Below are 19,020 nucleotides of genomic sequence, written 5' to 3' on the forward strand. Positions count from 1 at the left end.
TCACTTGAAACTAGTCAGGTAATGAAATGAGATGTGGAATGATGCAAGAACACAGTAGCAATGGATACCCCAAGACTATGCCAATTGCGTAACACCAAAAGTCTATGCCCCTGCAGTTTGCATAAGCAGCCCAGGAATTGTGCCAATAATAAATTTCATTATATAAAACTATACTGTTTTCCAATTAGATCATCATGTTCAAACGCATGTCTTAAGCTTTAATGTGTACTAATGTTTGCACCTTTGCACTCATATATAATATTATTTGCATTCGCAGTTGCGCACTTCAGGGTATTACACTAAAATGCAACCTTACATGAGATATTTAAGTCATTTCATTTCAAAATAAAATATTGCCATACAAAAGCACTTTCAAAAGTATGCTGTTATTTTAATATTTTTTGCATTAATTGAGTCGATATTCATTGCAGCATCTTTCACGAAATCAATAACCTTCGAAATATATCTAGTATTGTGGTTTCCGTACCAATATGCTAGAAAATTCACAAAGAACGCTTAGCTTGAAAGCACGTTTTACATGCAAGACCAGCGCACTTTCTCGCGCAGGCCAGAAATTTCAGCAAGCTAAAGATTGGCCGGTCATTTTAGCTTGTATTATATATTGGTCATTGATTACAATTGTGTAACTCCTCTTGATCTCCTCTTGTAACTTCTCTTATGTGTAGGCGTGAGATTTCGATTGGTGTCCTGAAGAAACTTCTGCAATTTAGCAAGATTCAAGCCTTGACATTTTCTTCACTCAACTCAACAATGAAAACAGCACAATGAAAAAGCAGTCACACACTCAACTTTTGCAAATGTCCGTGTGCACTGCCTTGCTTCTGACATCCTGCGGCTAAGCTGTGTCAGTTGTTTGTTGCTGGTTCTGAGCATTTTCTTAATCTTTCCTAAGTAACTATCGAAAGGCAAAGACAATGCATTCGTCTACAGGCCCATGCTCAAGACATTGCTCTGCCAAGTGCACCAAACTGTGTACATTGTACACCAGCTGCTTCATCCCAAAAAGCATAACAAACTAAAGAACAAAATATATTAGCAGATCTCGGGCAAAGCTGTTCAGAACTACGTGATATTCAGGTGCAGCCAGTATTTGCAAATCCACATGTAGGTGTAGGAATTGTTCGTACTTCTCTTTGGGCAGGGGAGATTTGAGAACTACATGCCCTAGGTAGAGCAGACATGTTCTGAGATCAGTGTCTTTCCAACGGTCCATTTCCTCTGTTCCTCTGGGTGTTTTCCGGAAGAAATTTTGAAAAGCTTTAGCCGTGTCTCGCAACCTGTTGTTCAGCTTATTCCGCTCATCTCTGCTCAGTCGGGCAGCGTGCCCTTGAGTGACCCAATTTTTTAGCAGCTGCCGCATTACTATATCAGACAGGTAATGTGCATATATTCTGTAGGAAAGAATGCCACCATGTCAATGTCCAACTTAGTAAAGGCGCCGTGCGGAGTCGAAGCGGCCAGTTTGTGTGGGCGTCAATGCACTATACCGCTCCGTACGGGGCGGCCCCCATGGACAGCGCCGGTGCTGAAGGTGGCTTGTTTTGATGGCACTTCCATTTCGAAGCATGTGATGCTCGCTTGCATGAAACTATTTCTTTCACATTCTACGCAACAAACAAATTCGTAATTATATCTCGAAGCAGCTGTCTCCTTCGCGCTTGGCTAGATTTCAATGTATGCTTTAACAGCATGAGAAGCTGCTTATATAACGGTACTGAGCTGAGAACATAAAGAAGTTGCGGATTGACGCTGCATTCACGTGTATATTTTGTTACGGCACATGTTGAATGGTGTAATATTTTCAGTTTTAAATTTGATGTTATATACATAAATATATAACATAAGGTATAATACGAGACATTGTAATCAGGTTGATTATCTCGTTTGTGAAAAGCAGCATCTATAACAGAATACTTCTAAAACACCACGCAAGATACAAAAAACATAAGTGATCAAGCGCAGGAAAACGACAGCGCGCGTGCTTGGTGTAAGCTTGAGATGCATATCTACTATCGGCAAGCACTTCCAAGTATACATACACGCCGTACCGTACATATAAGCTCTCTTCGAAACTGCCAGGTGGGCCTTCAAGCTGTCACCCTATAGTAGGTTGTTTGAATTAAGATCTGTTACATCTGATGCAGCAACAAAAAAAAACGTACAAGAAGACCGTTAGCGGTGCACTATAACAGGAGGGCTCTTTAATTGGTCAGCCGGGGCAGCATATCACTGTATATATGTGTGTTTCCGATGCCCCGGCGAGCGCCACGCGTCTTCTGCTTGAGCACACACATTTCCCAGGGGTAGCAAATACAGATTATTTGCGCAGAATGCAGTGTGAAATCTTATATCTGCTCAGAATAAAGTGCTTAGATAAAGAAAAGAAGAATATATTGTGTTAGGGTGCCTGAATTCTAACTTAGGTTGCGAAATTTCAGCGCACCTGCCGCTGATCTGGAGCAGCAGAGATAACCGCCCTCTTAGAGTCACTGACCCAGGCGGCCTCTGCCGACCACACCAGCCTTGCTTTTCCGCTGCCCAGCCTTCGAAGCACCACTCGTTTTCACTGTGCAAGAAACCTCCTCAGCCTTGACGCATAGAGAGGGAGAGAGACACATAAGCGACCGGATGCACGTTTTCACTAAGAAGCACCAACACTGTGCTGAAAAACAATTGTCTTGAGAACAGTGCCAAGTTGTCACGAAAGAAATCCAACATATTAAAAAAAAGTAAAAGTATGTATCGCTGCGAGTGGTACGTAAAATAGATACGTACCACTGCAATTTTACTATGAGCATAAATAGCATATTTTATTTATAATATCCATTCGTTTACAACTTCATGTACATCTACTGCATTATATAAACACGCGAATGTGTGCTTTCGTAACTTGAAAAAAAGAAAGATGTGTAGCTCTAAAAACTTCAAGAGCAGAATGAATATAAATACAAATCATGGTGCCGTTGTCAAGACACAGATTCAAAGAGGCTGTGCTCCCCTCCTTTACGCACTATCTTGGGGCATCCCTTGGCATTCCCTTTCGCGCCCAAACCCGTTATCCCCTTATTTCTACGGTGATTTCGTGGCTCGTCTCCATCGGCTGCGAAGCGCTCCCATTGTTTCCGCAAACTCTTTGCGGCGTGGCGAATCGCCCTGGCGACCCATGCGAGCACAAAGGAGCTTTTAAGGTACGTATGCATGTTGATCTTTTATCCGCTTGCGTACTAATGGTCAGTGAACAGTTACTTACTCGTGAAATTAATGCCACAAGTAACAATGAGCCCAACTCGCGAATAGCCCCTTTTATGTCAGTAGACACCTATCATTGGATGTAATTTGATTAACGCATCTATATGCATAGCTTTCGATAGGTTTCGTTCATTAGATCACATCGTATATTTCAATGTGTCCATGAATAATATAAACAGCCTGTAACTTTTTGCCGAACGAATGTTATAGTTGCGACGACAGGCAAGTGCGACGTAGTCGACTGTTTTTCATCGCAATGTTCGCGTTTGTAACGCTAATCGCTATTTATTATACGCGCTCTAATAGAAACCAAACCTACATGACTTGTGCTTGATTGACGAATACTTCCACGGCTGTGATTTGTTTCATCGCGAGTCCCCATGTGATGAGATAAATGTAAGCAGAATAGATGAGCTAAAACAATTATTTTTCAGTGCTGCCAGAAGGAATACAAAGCCTGCCAGTGACCGGCTCCAGCATGAGTTTAATTATTCATTTTTATATCATCTATTTATTAACTCATTTATTTTTCCATTATAGAGGCATTTGCAGCACCTCAAGGGCATTACTGCTTATTACAGGGGGAGGAGGACAACTGAAAGAAAACATGTGCTAAATAAACTTGAAAAAAAAAAACCTAGAACAGCTAAGCACAGTTGCTAAAAGCAAGAAAGTAACTTTTTTGTCCCTTCCCATTAAACTTTGAGTTTTCTATCGTAAACCACTCTGAAAATGTTCTTACTCATTTCCTGCCGGGATCATATACTGGTTACCAGTACTATTAGAACCAGCAGCTACTAGTAACAGTAGCTGATGGAATGTGTAGCAGCTAGGTTTCTGCTGTGAAATGCAGATATTCCAGCATTGGTGCATTGTTTTTATGGGGGTATTTGTAAGTTAGGAATCATGTTACAGCAGCTAGCTTGGGCCATACAACCAAAACAATTATAAGGACCGGTTTTAGTCCATGAATCGTGCTTTATTCTTACCTATACCTACATAAGTTCTGATTTATTTATTTATTTATTTATTTATTTATTTATTTATTTATTTATTTATTTATTTATTTATTTATTTATAGGAAGGGAAAGGCGCGTTAACTGCCTCACTTGATTTCTGTGGACACCGCAACCACGCCGTAAGAGAAGGAAAGAAAGCGGGAGTGAAAGTGGAAAGAGAGAAAGAGGAGCCGTATTGGAGGGCTACGGAGCAATTTCGACCACCTGGGGATCTTTAACGTGCGCTAACATCTACATAAGTTCTGCAGTTCGCATGACCACCCTTTAGTCTGAGACTATGGTACTGCCGCAGGTGTGTTCCAGCTCCAAATCAGATGGCACCATGAAGTTAGCTGCACAGAAAAGGACTTCTTCCGTAAATTATACTAGCAACACCATGCTACTATTATTTACATTTTGAAAGCAGCCACTCTTGAACCACGCATCTGGTGAGAATCCAAACGGGATCAGGTCAAGTGTAATACAGTCGAGTCTACTTATAACAAATGAGTTTACAATGAACGCTCACCTATTACGAACAAGGGTGGAGCTACCGTCAAAATGTGCATTAGGGCTATGAAACAGTCTCACAATAAATGAACAACCGACCCCATACCACTCAATTACAATGAAAAGAAAGGGAAAGCCTGGTGACTCACCAAACCACTGCAATCTTGATGATATTCCTCATGATGACGTAACATCCGGCTTGGACGTCACCATATGATGACATCACAGTCACACTATTTTCAAGGCACTATCACGGCCGCTCGATGGAAGCGCGCACTAGGTGCGGCTTGCTACATCGCCCGAAACCCGCGGGAGGCGCCTGCTTCCCGTCGCCACCGCCGCGGCGCTACCGTTCAGGGACAGCCGCACGCGGAGCGCTGCGCCTGGCTGCGCTTTGAGCGAGGCGTCGGTACAGTCGGAGCTTACTGTTTAAGCTCCGGATTTAAGAGCTCCGTTTCACACAATTTTGAAACATGAATTCCGATATACTGTCATGTCTAGTGTGAACATGTCAGCACTACCGCGTTTTCTTCGCAAGGATGTATATACTGGCGTGTACACCAAAAACATATTGTGACGGTAGTTCAAAGCCGCTCGATAGTTCGCGCTTTACCGTGATGTGCATTCGGGTCAAATTGGTTGTCAGATGAAAATTTCACTCGTCTGTCAGCAATTGGAAGCTGTTCAGCGGCCAAGGTAGCACAATGCATTATCCTTTACATCACAATGTCGCGAATTCCTTGCGTGTCATTTTCACACCGTTTACTCATTCTTGCATAAAATGCGTATACAAAAGATTGATGTCAACCTCTTCTATGCTGCCAGCGCAATCCAATAACAAAATGTGATCCTACTGTGACTGGGCGACTGTACTCTACTGTGCAACTTACAGCTAGCATTCAACAATTTCTAGTCTCAAGATTGCGCATCAAGTCTTCCAGTTTGAAACTAGCTTACCCGCGATCAGAAAAATTGCTTAATGCTTCGCTAATATTCAGCACATTTCCGTGGAACATCAAGGTTGTAAACTGTTTTAATTTAGAAAAACAAATACATTTAGTATACTGAAGTTGTGAATTTTTCTAAGCGCAACTGGAGCCGAGGAAACCACAAACTGCTTCAGCAAGACTAGATACATTTATTGCACAGTTACACAAAAAGAGGAAGAAGATGTTCACAAACGGAGAACCTTCCTGGAGAGAGGTTTATGGCATAGCCTTAGAAGTCGCTCCACTGTTGCGTTGAGATTCCCGGCCCAGTTCGCTATCAGTGGGCGCAGCAACTTACTTAGGAATATCTTGCAAAGCTCCTCAGTGTGGGCACGGTTGTTTTTTTCGCAGATTAGCTGCGGATACTGTGTAAAGTGCGGAAGCAATACTGAAATGAACAGTTCACACAGCTTGCTGGTTCCCCGGACCTCTTGAGATTTCATTATCCGGTTAATGAAGACGCACGTAAGCTTACAAAGCTTGATTGCTTCCATTTTGGGGTATACCAAGCCTCCGTTGTCCATGTTTTTCATTAGCCCGTAAACAGGGTCGGTTGGCTCTGGTTCCTGCAACAGAGTCTTGCACGACTCGCACGTCACCTGAAAACCATCAGAAAATATCACATAAACCAACAACTTGGTATAGTGGTAGACAAATTTGGAGCTTTCTCCCCTTACGGATCCTCGTTAGCATACATGCACTTGCTATCCGCTTATTAAACACATCCATTAATTACCGCCTCTATCCCTCTCATGCATACTCTTTAGCATACAGTCGGAGGCAACCACATTATGTGAAATATACCACCCGACACAGATATAAAGCCCCGCTTTAACCAAGTCATATACGAACGTCCCTGTGTAGTCTCGGTGTAGCGTGCCTGACTCATGATCCAAGGATCCCTGTTTCCATTCCCATCTCACCCTCTCATCTTAATGAAGCTGCAGAGTTCGCAGCTCCTGCCAACTTTATCATGTCGTGTGGTCTCGTTGCACCACACATCCCGCCGAACAATCAAGGTCCGGCCACATCACCTGTAAAAAACCTCCTGCCACAGACATTCTCACGGCGTTTTGCCGACAAAGCGGTCACCATTGTTTCTGCGGAACAGGGCTTTTAACGCTATCGCATTGGCTCCTACTCAGACAATCTCAAGAGTATAAACAAATATTGTATGCACAGGTTTCTTTGCTTCCAAGGCCGTTCAGACAAGAGGAAATTTTATAACAATGTGTATGTTTATGTAAAAAAAAACAGTTCATGCCTTTTCCTGACATGTTCTCGCAACATAACCAGCGAGGAACGCTACTGGTGCCACTTCAAAGTGTTCCTCTGCTTCAGAACACAGCGTTAAAAATCCGAGTTCACTGGTCAGCTCCCTGGTAGCAAATTCAATGGCAGTTGGCAGGGCATATGTTTCAGCATCTGGACTTGTTACCTTCAGCGCTGCTTTCATTTCAGAAGAAGTGGGTGCATTGCCACTTCTCGCTGCTTGAAGGATGCCAACCTGAAAAAAAAAAGAGAGGAATGTGACCTTGCATATTGTACCAGCGAAAGACACGGGGACACAAGAACTGGTCCAAGTGATCACCATGTTAACGTGACCTTGATGAGCACACTTTGGAATATTTTTAAGCAGTACCTTTAGCAGTTTCTCCGCTGTCAAAAGTGCAGTCCTGGCATCCACCCGGTCGTTGCCGCCGTTGACCTGCCGAAGACAGCTAAACAGCGATTCCACAGGGTCACTGTTTAGCCCACGTGTTAAGACATAGTGGAAGCTGCCATTATGAAATTCATTTGAGTAACCTGTTGCAAACAACGTAAAACTGAGCCGAGAAAAAAAGAACCTACTTTAGGTGGTCAAGAAGATATTCAATCAGTGCCACTGTTAACCGTGTTGTCAGGAGTGTGGCTTCGTAGGTCTCTTTTGTGATTCGCCTCGACCGCCCAGCATTCATTTGGAGGTCTTCCAAGTAACAGATGAAATCTAGCTCCAGCCAGGAGAGTCGTTCATCATCTGTTAAGAAGAATGCTTTCTCATGAGTCCCGCTTGCCTTCACTGCACCGATATCACGTAGGGCATACCATTTCGCAACCATTCGCATGAAATATATTGTAGCCGAGCTGTCTTTGAAGTGGCATGCTTCAGGATGACATTCCGGGTTCTCTTGAAGAAATTGTAGCGTTGCTATTACTGCCGGAGAAAAGATTTGAGTGGCCCTGCAAACTTTCATTTTCTCCAGGTTGTTTGGTTCAACGTGTGCACGAGTAAGGAACCTGACTGGCTTAACCAGTAGCTGTGACTGAATTTCGAACAGCTCTCTGTCATTCTCTGTGAAATGTAAGGAACATACCAGAGACCTGTCGCTAGGCGCCCACTCGCTACTTTTTCCCGCTTGTCCTTGGCGGGAGATATTCTTGAGCCACGCTTCCCTACGCTGGAGGTCGCATGGGAACTCATGATACCTCACGGTAGGGTCTTTTCTCGCGTTTGTGTCGCAGAGCGGCACACAGCAGTTTCGCGGCATTGCGCCGCACGCGTGAGACGGACAACCGCACGTGCGCACAGCAAAAAGCACGAAGCGAGCCCAGCACACAACGCAAACGCGTCCCGTCTAGACGTAAACGAGCTCACACACGCGCACACAATAAAACTTGAGTTGATTACGCCGACCTGAGGCGAACGCGTCCAGAGACGGACAAAACCGCGCGCCCCGAGCCCGCAATCCCGACGGTGACGTGTCCCTGAACAGTGGCGCCCTCAGCAGAAACAGCGGGCGCAACTGTAAACTCCCCAAGGACACGCTCGCCCATTGACGGCGGCGCGATTCAGCAGGCCGCACCTGCGCTTCCATCGAGCGGCCGTGGCACTATATACTACATCACTGATGACGTCGTCATTAATTTCAAGGTATGAAATAAAAAACTACTGATGATGTCAACCTTTATTTAAAGGTACGACATACTACACCACTGAGGACGTAATCTAAAGCATTACGAACTGACTGACGCGATTGTGGCCGCAAGCATAAGCGATTACAGCATTTCACTTCATAATTGAAACTACATAACCTTTACTAGAGAAAAGCGGAAGCGTGAAAATTGTTGCGGCAATGTTTGCGACACTAGATGCTTGACTGTTTTCATTTCTTTGATATTGTGCATTATTAAACCTTGTTCCCTTCAATTTATTTTTCCAGTAATTTTTATATTTCTTGTGTCGCCGAATAGCCAAACAAGATTGAAGGGAGCCCAGTGATTTGGCGGGACACAACGACCGGTTTCGTTCCTTTCCCGCAGAAAAGGCCGAGTATTGGAAATCCTGACGTTGTCATACAGGGAAAAAGGCCTTTGAATGTCCTCTTGGCACTTGCTCTGACTGTTCACCTGATTCGAGTAACAAAAAAGCACGGCCAGGATAAATGTTAACGGGCTCTTCCAACTACAACAGCACAAAGGCTGACTTCGTGCGAAGGTGACAGAAAGCAGCTCGCTCGCACGGGAAGCGTCTATGAAATTTGAAGGAGGTGCACGCAGGGCGAGCGTTGGAGTGGTATTCACTGCCATCTGCATGCTAATAATAATAATAATAATAATAATCATAAAAATAATATTGCGTTAATAGGAGAGGAAAGGCGCAGTATTTGTCACATTTCAATGGACACCTGACTTGCACCATAATGTTGTTAGCTATTCATACTTATTTTAAGTTCTGGAGTAAGCTGGTTTAAACTAATTTCCAGTGCATGGTCAGAGTTCTATATTCGGGTTAGGTTTCAGCCACCAACGTGTTAGGACATAGCTCGAAGGCTTTCAACGGGGGCCGTGGAGTCCGGCAAGAAATGTCCCTATCTTCTGCTCTCTATGTGTCTGCGTTGGAATCTCTTACAACGGCTCTCTTGGGACAGACGGGTAGCTCGTTTTCGCTTACCACCAGGTGCTCCACAAGCTCCCATTTTGCCTATGCTGACAACCTAACCATTGTCATCCATGATGAGGCTTCTGTCTCCTCAGTTGTGGATACCATGGAGATGTACTGTTAGGCGAGTGGAGTTAAATCAATAGGTCTAACAGTGCCATCCTCTATGTCGGTTGTGTATTATCCAATCCTCGGCCTACTCGCGGTCTTCCCGTTAACGTGTGCGTGGGGGGACTTCCAATCAAGGAGGTGCAGTCAATAAGGATCTTAGGGCTGTATCTACAAGCTAACAGGAAAACAAAGAAACCCTGCAAAAGCTGAAAACATCAGTTGATATGTCAATTAGGCTAATCAGAAGAATTGCCAACCGTAGGAGAGGAGTTAAAGAAAAAGACCTCTATAGGATAGTGCAGGCATTTGTCCTGAACAGGATGGTGTATGCGCTACCATACCTAAAACTAGATGCTGCAGAGAAAGGCAAAGCCGAGACAATAATTAGTCAAGCATACAAAGCAGCCCTGGGGCTGCCGAACTAGACGCAATGGACTGGGAATACATGATACACTAGAGGAGGTGAAGGAGTCTCACCTCACAATGCAAAAAGAACGGCTTAAGCGCACTAAGGCAGGCAGCGCCATACTGGAGCGCCCAGGTATAGGCGTGGAACTTCCACCCGAGGGCACCAAAACACAGCTACCCAAACTCCTTCGCAAGCGACTGACGATTAAACCACTACCAAAGAATATGCACGCTTCTTACCACGAAGGAAGGAGGAAAGCTAGGGCAACAGCTCTACACGAAAAATACGCAACGAGCGAAAGAGCTGTCTATGTTGACGCGGCAGAATACGCAACAAGAGGAGCGTTCGCAGTGGCGGCGGTGGACGTGCACGGGCGGCTGCAGGCATCAGGGTCGGTAGTAGCAAAATCTTCGGAAACCGCGGAAGAGGCAGCTGTGGCACTAGCCAATGCTAGCACCGACGCGGATACAATCTTCTCCGATTCTAAATTTGCTGTCCGTAGCTTTGCGGGGGGCAGAATCTCAACTACGGCGTAGAAAATACTGAAACTGACCAGGCAACCATCCAAAGAAATTGAGGTGATATGGGTACCGGCTCACTCGGGGAATCCGGGAAATGAGGCAGCCCACAACATGACTCGAGGTTTCGTAAACCGATTCGATGGGTCCTTCGTACCCATGGGTTACTCCAAGGAGGGGCTGGCATTTTTTCACGGTATCCCAAGTCATTACAGATTTTAACGGCACAATTTCCGCCACCTGACAAAACGTTGGATAAGGCACAGGAGACCGCTTGGAGGAGACTCCAGACGAAATTTTTTCTTAGCCCATAGCTATTAGCAAACCTGCACCCGGATGACTTTAACCCCGCGTGCAGGTTCTATGGCGAAACAGCCACGTATGATCACATACTATGACAATTTAAAGAAGAACCTCCACCGGAATATCTAGTACAAATTCCTTCTCTTGAGCGATGGGAGGCCATTCTGGTCAGCCCGGACCCGGGCATTCAACCCTTGGCCACTGACTGGGCCACTAAAGTCGCCGCCAGCCATGGACTGGAGGCCATCTAGAGCGTACCGTCTGCATCTGCTTTTTGACGAATAAATGTGTTCACATAAAATCCCCGTAATTTCTGAAGTCCGTCTCCTTGGTTTACACTTCAATCGGGAAGGTCTCTCAGGTAGAAATTGGTAGCTTTCGTGCCCACTCACGGCACGGACCACTATCACATGGTCCCTCCTGTACTGGTTGTTGACCCATGTCACTGGCCGAACACCTCTTTCGGCACGGACGAAGCTCTTACTGGAGCGGATCCTTTTCCTTTTCATCAGAGGCGGAGTTGTGAACACAGTTAAAAGGTCTGTGGTGAAGCTGGCTAGGGATAGAAGAGGCCTCTGGATTCTAACCTGGGCATCGGAGCCCCGGCCTTCCTCCTCAAGTAAACCCTAATGGCTCTGAGCTCGGCTTGCCTCCCACTCGAAGCCTGACTTCGTATTTTCTGAGCACTTGATTCCGCCTCTGCGCCCAGAGCACGTATTCTCATTGCGTGCCACGTTCGGGCTCTCCGTCTCCTTTGTACTCCCAGGCAGCCAGCTGCCTTGAGCATGTCTGTAATGCTGCAGCGGACATCGATGTGGTTTCGGTTCTTCTAAAGAAATTGGTTATGCTCCTCAGTCCAAGTCTTCCTCCTCACCTCAGGTAGCATGATTTTGTTAACGTTATGACCAGCCAGTGGTACATCACGGCGGTGTTTTTGGAATGCAAGCAGAGCATCCCTAATGCATTGCTTCGCTAAGGAAGTCCTCCCCATTAAAGCTCCGGCCTTTACACGCGCGAGCAACTTGTCCATCTCGTGGTCGTAGAAAGGACACTGTGCACATGTTTTCGCAGTGCCTTCTTTCTGAAGTTCTTCTTTGTCATGTAGGGGACCTCTTCCAGCTTCCGATTATACCGTCTGAGACTGTGGTACCTGAATCCGTTGCCAGGCGAAGCCTTTAACTAGTTTATCCTCCTGCTCCTGAAGTACACTTACCAAGTATGACTGCACTTTGAGGCCGCATACTGCAGCAAAGTTCCGGAGCTCCATGACGTATTTGTAGAGGTACGGAATAGTTCTGAATCTACTTGCGACGGGAAAGTCGCATTCTCGATAACATGAGATTTTCGGAGATTTGGAGTGATTCTACTGCACGAAACGGTCGTCCTTGATTACATTTGTTGTGTGGTCATAAACGTGTAACGAATTGTTGGCGCTATGCCACAATGATGGCGCGGATCGTCTTCACGTTTGATGCAGCCCACTCCTGCGGGTGCATTGCGGCGCGGTTCCGTCCTCCGGGTGGGCCTTCACATTGAACACAAAATGCTCATCAGACTCCACTAAGCCCTGTGGGGACTGCCAGAGATGAATGGAGAATAATGGGCTGAGGAGTTTTGTGAGACTGCAGCACGGCACTCTCGGGTGCCAAGCCCCCCATCCTACCAGACAATGGTAGTTGGTGCGTCTCGGAACGTTACGCCTAGGACATTGGAACGCCAAGCTTTCGCCTAGTGTGACTATGTTTAGAATTAAGCCTTTACCATTTTAAAGAGCAGCTCTTTCGCGCGCTTCCCGCGTTTGGCGTTGTCGCCGTTGGCGTCAGCGTCGGCCTCGTAACCTGGCGACGTCATCGGCCGTGACGTTATGACTGGATGTGACGCCTTCGTGATGTCACATCCGTCCATGTCTAATAACCTGGAATATAATAATGCCATATCCGGTAATTGCGTCATAACTGGATATGACGTCACCAGGAGGTTCACCCGTATTCAGTTGATCCCAATCTTGGGACTAGACTTAACGAAAGCCTCCGACAACGTCAGGCATGCGGCGATGCTCAGCTGTCCCTAGGAGGTCGGAGTGGGATCCAGAACATATAGCTACATAAGAGACCTCTTAACAGACAGAACAGCCTGCATTAAATTCCAAAACATTGAGTTTCCCACATTGTAACTAGGAAGCAGGGACACACCGCAGGGATTGTTTCTCTACCCATTCTTCTTCAACGTGGTGATGAGGGATCTCCCAAAAGCGCTGAGCAACATCGAGGGGCTGAATTTAGCATGTACGCAGACGACATCAATCTCTGGATAAACGAAGGGAGTGATGCGAGCATAGAGAGCCGACTGCTGGCAGTGGCAGAGACAGTAGTAGAATGCGTGGCTAGAAGCGGGCTTTCGTGCTCACCGCTCAAACCAGAACTACTAGTTTAAAACTCCAAAATCGTTGAGATGCAAGCAAATAAGAAAATTCGATATCAAAATGGGAGTAATGTCTACACCAAAGGTTGATCAAATACAAATCCTAGGGCTATACATTCAAGAAAATAGATACCTATCGTATCAGTGTTACCGTACTAAAATACAAAATTGAACTTCACAGTCTAGCTTTGCGCCAGAAACTTGCTCGCCTTTCTCTTTATCATGCGTTTTCTCACAGCTTGCCACCTGACAAAGCGTTCATCCATCCAGCCCATTGGTAGCCTCGTCATCTCCACTCCGATGTAGTCTACCCCCAGCGCGCCCATACGACAACATTCCAAGTCATTTTTTCTCCCTACTGCCCTGGATTGGAATGACCTTCTGGACCATGTCGCCTCTTTAACTGACATTCATCAGTTCAAGACTGCCATCGAAAGACATTTTTTATTGTAACCATCATACTCCAAGCCCACCCCTCATGTAACAACCCCTAAGTGGGGCCTTTGAGGATTCAATAATTAAAAAATAACAGTAAAGAAACTGGAAGGCTACGCCACTCAAGTTCTAGGCATATTCAGGCGAATAACAATGAAGGCCTGAGGCTTAAAAAAAGGAGCTTGATCTGACTTATGCAGGTATATGTCATAAGCCGCATAAGCTACTCTACGCTATATTTCAACATTAGAGCAGTGGAAAAAGAAAATTATAAGCACTCATTAGACGATGCAAAAAGAGGGCCCTGGGCCTACCAATGAGTACATCCAAGATGCTGCTCGCTATGGAGGTGCACAATACGTGTGAAGAAATAGCAGAGGCAGTCAGAGTCGCAACTCGAAAGGCTGAGCCAAACAACTACATGAAGAACCATTTTAAATATGGTGGGCCTGCAGACAGACAAAGGAATACAACCAAAGTCGAGCATCCCACAGATATACCGAGATAAGCATCTCCCCTCTTCCTCGACACATGTATCCCATATACAACGCGCAAATGAGGCAAAAAAAAGCAGAAGCACTCAAAAAGTGCTTCGAACCACTGGACGGCAAGGCAGTTGCATACGTATCGGCCCCAGTATCGGCAGCCACTATCAAAAGCCGCAACTCCGAAACAGCTGAAGAAGATGCGATAGCGCTCGCGTGCGTAGGAACGCAAGCAAAATTCATAATTAGTGACAACAAAACAGCCATCTACAATTAAGCAAAGGACAGGATCGCACCAGAAGCGGTGAGAATCCTGAACGGAAAACAGCTGAATAAAAAAGTCAGTGTTGCGAATTTGCAGGGTTGGAGCGGAGCACCAGAGCCAGATGACCAGTGTGGCTGGCTTCTCATTCTGAACAGCTCGTGCCGTGCTGCGCTCCGAGTACGCGCTGTACATCTTTATTTTCCTCTAACACGGGCTGGTAACGCTGATCTCAGCGCCTCCGCTTTATAGCGTCGGCGGTCGCTATATCAGCTTAATATGAATTATATGGTAAAGAGGCGGTATACGAGTTAGCCCGTGATCTCTACTTCCGGGTGAACGTGGAGCCGCCTGATTGCCAGAATGTGGACGAACGTCTATTATATTACACAAAATTGTCGAAAATTATAGACAAAGCAGAAATATCGTGCCACCACCAGACAAGAGTCTGAGTAACAAACAGGCGACTGCATGGCGGCGTCTACAGGCAGGGAATTACATCCACCCGGTCTGGGCCTATCACGCCTAGAAAGATGAGCGACAGGACGATATATGTAAGCAATGTGGGGAGGGAGGGACACTCGGCAACGTAATTTGGGAATGCGCTAGCTTCCCAGGGGCTTAGATAAAATTACTTAGTAGAGAAGCCTGGGAAACCCTTCTGCGGAGCGAAAATCCAACTCTGCAGAAACAAGCTATCCGCCTGGCGGAAAAGGTCGCAAGGAACCAACACCTTTTTGCCTGCCTCTAATCGCAGAGGTCCCGGCCCCCGTCTCCTAGGCCTGCGTGCCGGGGGCGGGGAGTAGGGGGGCTCCATTCTTGTCGAAATAAAAGTTGTTCACACACACACGCATGTACGAAAGTGATCCCACCGGGCGTTCGATCCAGACTTCCCTGCTGTGCCTTTAATTTGGAGCATCCTCGTTGTTGTCCTTGTCGCTGTAGGAAGAAAGGAAGAGAAAATGCACGGGTCATGCACCGCAACAGCCGTCGTCCACCGCCTAAGCACGGAACATGTCCCGTGCATGTCCCGTGGACGAGGCTAGTCCCCGCCGCAAGCGATGTTGACCTACCAGTCCCAGCCTCGTAGGGCCAGGAACAGCCACCCTTCACCACTTTGGAGCTTTCTCAAACACCGCACCACAGAGCATATAGGAATGGGCGCCGTACAGCAGGTATCAGCAGCGTTCGAAAGTGGTTGACATCAAAGAAAGGCGCAGTATCTGTCACAATTCTGCGCGGACCGAGCTATAAAGAACAAGGGAAAGGTGGCAGTGGAAAAACGTGAGAAATAGGTGCTGTAGTGGAAGGCTTCGAACTAACACAAAACTTCCTTCATTACAGCCAAGTGTTGTTAGTTGCGTGGGTTGGTTTGTGGGGTTTAACGCCCCAAGTGAAGCAGGCCATGAGAGACGTCGTAGTAGAGGGCTCCGGAAATTTCGACCACCTGGGATCTTTAACGTGCACTCATATCGCGACTCCCCTGATGGGGTTGGGACAGGTAGGTCACCACCGCTTGCGGCGGGAGCTTGCCTGCCACCGAAGTTTTATCTGTTGTAGGCCGTCATCGCACCCGCCACCGCTTCGGTGGTGGACGACGGCTTCTGGCGGCGCACGCCTTTCTCTCCCTCTTCCTTTTCTTTCTTTATTTTCTCTTCTGTCTGCACGAGGCAGCGGAGGTGGCTCAACTACACAGCCAGTAGCAGGCCCGTGCATTTTCTCTTCCTTCTTCCTACAGCCACAACACCAACAACAACAACTGATATCGCACACGCAGCCGCCGGGTTCGAACCCGACCTCGGCGGCTGCGTTTCGATGAAGGCGAAACGAAGAGGCGTCGTGTGCTGTGCGATGTCAGCGCACGTTAAAGATCCCCAGGTGGTCGAAATTACTCCGTAGCCCTCCACTACGGCTCCTCTTTCTCTCTTTTCACTTTCACTCCCACCTTCCTCCTTTCCCTTACGGCGGTGTTCAGGTGTCCACAGAAAACAAGTGAGACAGTTACCGCGCCTTTCCCTTCCTATAAATCAATCTTCTTCGCACAGCACACGGGCGCCTTGCTTTTTTCGCCCTCATCGAAAAGCGGTCGCCGAGGCCGGGATTCGATTCCGCCTCCTTGGGAACAGTAGTCGAGCGCCGTAACCACGACACCACCCCGGCAGCGCAAGAACTGTTACCAGACTGACAACTTGTTTTAATTTTTCACACATCTTTCTTCAAGATGAACTGTTAGTGGAGAGTTTCTTGAAGGAATGTGTACGCAAAATTAAAACAAGTTTTCTTTAATTGTACATACATGTGTTGCTAGAAGACTTTGCTTAAATCGTCGAAAAGGTGAAACAGCTGATAAGCTGCGTTCCAACTTCGCAATCGTCGGCAAGTTTTTACTTCCCTCTTCTATCGCTGTTTTCATCCTGTCTTTTGTTTGCCTTTATTGTGATATCAATTTTCCTAGAATAGCGCACATTGTTTGTGTCCACCCTTTGTAAAGAGACCGGCCACTACTGCATTATCATATCACCGCAGGTTGTTTCAACAGACGCTGCGCATAAAACATCGCCGTCTTCATCTTCATGTCCAGGATTCCAGGCAGAAGCGCACTATGCTATTGCCGCAGCCGATCACGCCTCGTGAAGGAATGTGCAATGAACATCATCGTCTCCATAAAGTTCGATCTGCTCCACTCCTTTATTTATCGCTTGTGTGTCCACCGTACTTCCTTCATCCTCGTCTGTGTACGCCATAAGTTACATTTTTTTTCGGATCGTGTACCGCCAAGAAGTCAAGCACTACACGTTAGTCGTCATTTACCCTAAGCAAATACGCTATACACGTACGCCAGCTCTCTAAACGAGATGCTGGTGAGTCCATGAAATAACGAGACGCCTGACATAACCATTGCTGAGAAGCTCTTCAAGAGCGAAAGCCAGCTAAGATCGATGCGGCGGTATAGTGACAGCGGGAGCGGTGGATGGCTAAGACTCGTGAAACTTATTTCTAGGTAATTCAGCATTTACAATTGGCTATAATATTACACTGAAATTTCGCATAAATGGAAGGGGATCGAAATACGGTTCGATTGATTGACATGTTTTTGACCGCATCTGGATCCCTAGCTGGAAGCTAACTGGTATCCACAAGAAAATTTTCTTGTAAATTGCAGGTATCAAAATGATTTGTGTAAACATTTGTGTGAAGCTGTCAAGAAAAATACACAATTCAGACATTGCTTCCATTCATTATCCTTATGTAAATCATAGATATATACTCACAAAAGCAAAATTGCACGAATTGAGAACGACATAGACTCTTCGTAATCGAGCCCGTGAAACGAAACTATACAGAATCTCAAAAATTTATTTCATTCCCAATCTTTTAGCTAAATTATTTCTTCAACCATACATGAAAATAATAATTTGCTTTTTTTGCATTTGGTTGTTATTCACAGCCCAATGTACGTATTTAGCCTTTGGGAGATGGAAAGTTCATTCACACATCTACAAAAGGATTCCTAAAGGCATACTGAATACAGGTAAATGTACTGGGTTTTTAAGGCTATTCTTTACTTTTAGTAGTTTTTTGAAAACCTTATAAAGTTCGTGGTGGTAGCTTCATCGTAAAGAGAGAATCCGTGTGAATTTTGTAGGCCCACTGTGTATGAAATCCGATTGCCCTTTCTGTAATATCCTTCAGTTCAGTCGTTCAGTCGTGTCCAACTCTTCGTGACCCTATGGACCATGTCACGGCATGCTTTCCGGTCTCTCACTATCTTCCTAACACCAAATAACTTCATCTGCAGTGCCTCGAGGATGCCATCTAACAATCGCGTTCGCTGCCTGCCCCTTCTCTGGTGACCCTCAACCTTTCCCAACACCAAATCTTTCTCCAGCCACTCCTCTCTTTTCATCAGATCACCAAAGTAGCTGAGTTTTAACTTTAGAATTTGACCCTCCAATGAGCAGTCAGGGTTTATGGTCGACAATATCGACTGATTTGATCTTCTGGCAGTCCAAGGAACTCTCAAGAGTCTTCGCCAGCACCACAATTCAAACGCGTCAATTCTTCGGCGGTCAGCCTTTTTCACAGTCCAACTCTCGCATCCATACATCACAACTGGAAAGACCATAGCACGAGTTATACTAATGTCTCTGCTATTTACTACGTAGACAAGGCTAACCATTGCTCTCTTTCCCAGAAGCAGGCGTCTCCTAATTTCATGGCTGCAGTCTACTTCCGAGGTAATCTTGGAGCCCAAGAAGAGAAAATCTGTCACAGCTTCCACTTCTTGTCCATCGATGCTCCAAGACGTGATAGGGCAAGACGCCATGATCTTTGTCTTTTTAATGTTCAGTTTAAGCCCAAACTTCTCACTCTCTTCTTGTACGCGCAT

At 46.0% G+C, this 19,020-nt stretch overlaps 1 protein-coding gene across 1 annotated transcript; it reads right to left on the reverse strand.

Annotated features, from left to right (window-relative positions):
* Positions 1 to 4,553: 4,553 nt before the first annotated feature.
* LOC146174334 (uncharacterized) lies at positions 4,554 to 12,932 on the reverse strand. The gene is made up of 7 exons (XM_084585377.1): positions 12,789 to 12,932; positions 12,510 to 12,603; positions 7,619 to 7,784; positions 7,410 to 7,545; positions 7,032 to 7,274; positions 6,066 to 6,366; positions 4,554 to 4,621 (listed from the first exon to the last, which is right to left on the reverse strand). The coding sequence occupies exons 1-7, from the start codon at positions 12,930 to 12,932 to the stop codon at positions 4,554 to 4,556; spliced, it is 1,152 nt and encodes a 383-aa protein (XP_084441503.1).
* Positions 12,933 to 19,020: the final 6,088 nt, after the last annotated feature.

Source organism: Amblyomma maculatum, chromosome 11 (assembly GCF_055883805.1).
Source record: "Amblyomma maculatum isolate TAMU_Amacu chromosome 11, ASM5588380v1, whole genome shotgun sequence".
In the NCBI taxonomy this organism is placed as follows: domain Eukaryota; kingdom Metazoa; phylum Arthropoda; class Arachnida; order Ixodida; family Ixodidae; genus Amblyomma; species Amblyomma maculatum.

Bases quoted from the DNA above. Each gene is read 5' to 3' on its own strand.
- LOC146174334 (XM_084585377.1), bottom strand. From the start codon at position 12,932: ATGGACGGATGTGACATCACGAAGGCGTCACATCCAGTCATAACGTCA. The intron at 6,367-7,031 runs GCATGAACTGTT...GATGGTTTTCAG, and splicing joins CGAGAACATGTCAGGAAAAG to GTGACGTGCGAGTCGTGCAA. The intron at 4,622-6,065 runs GTAAGTTGCTGC...TTTTCTGTGCAG, and splicing joins GCTTTGCAAGATATTCCTAA to CTAACTTCATGGTGCCATCT.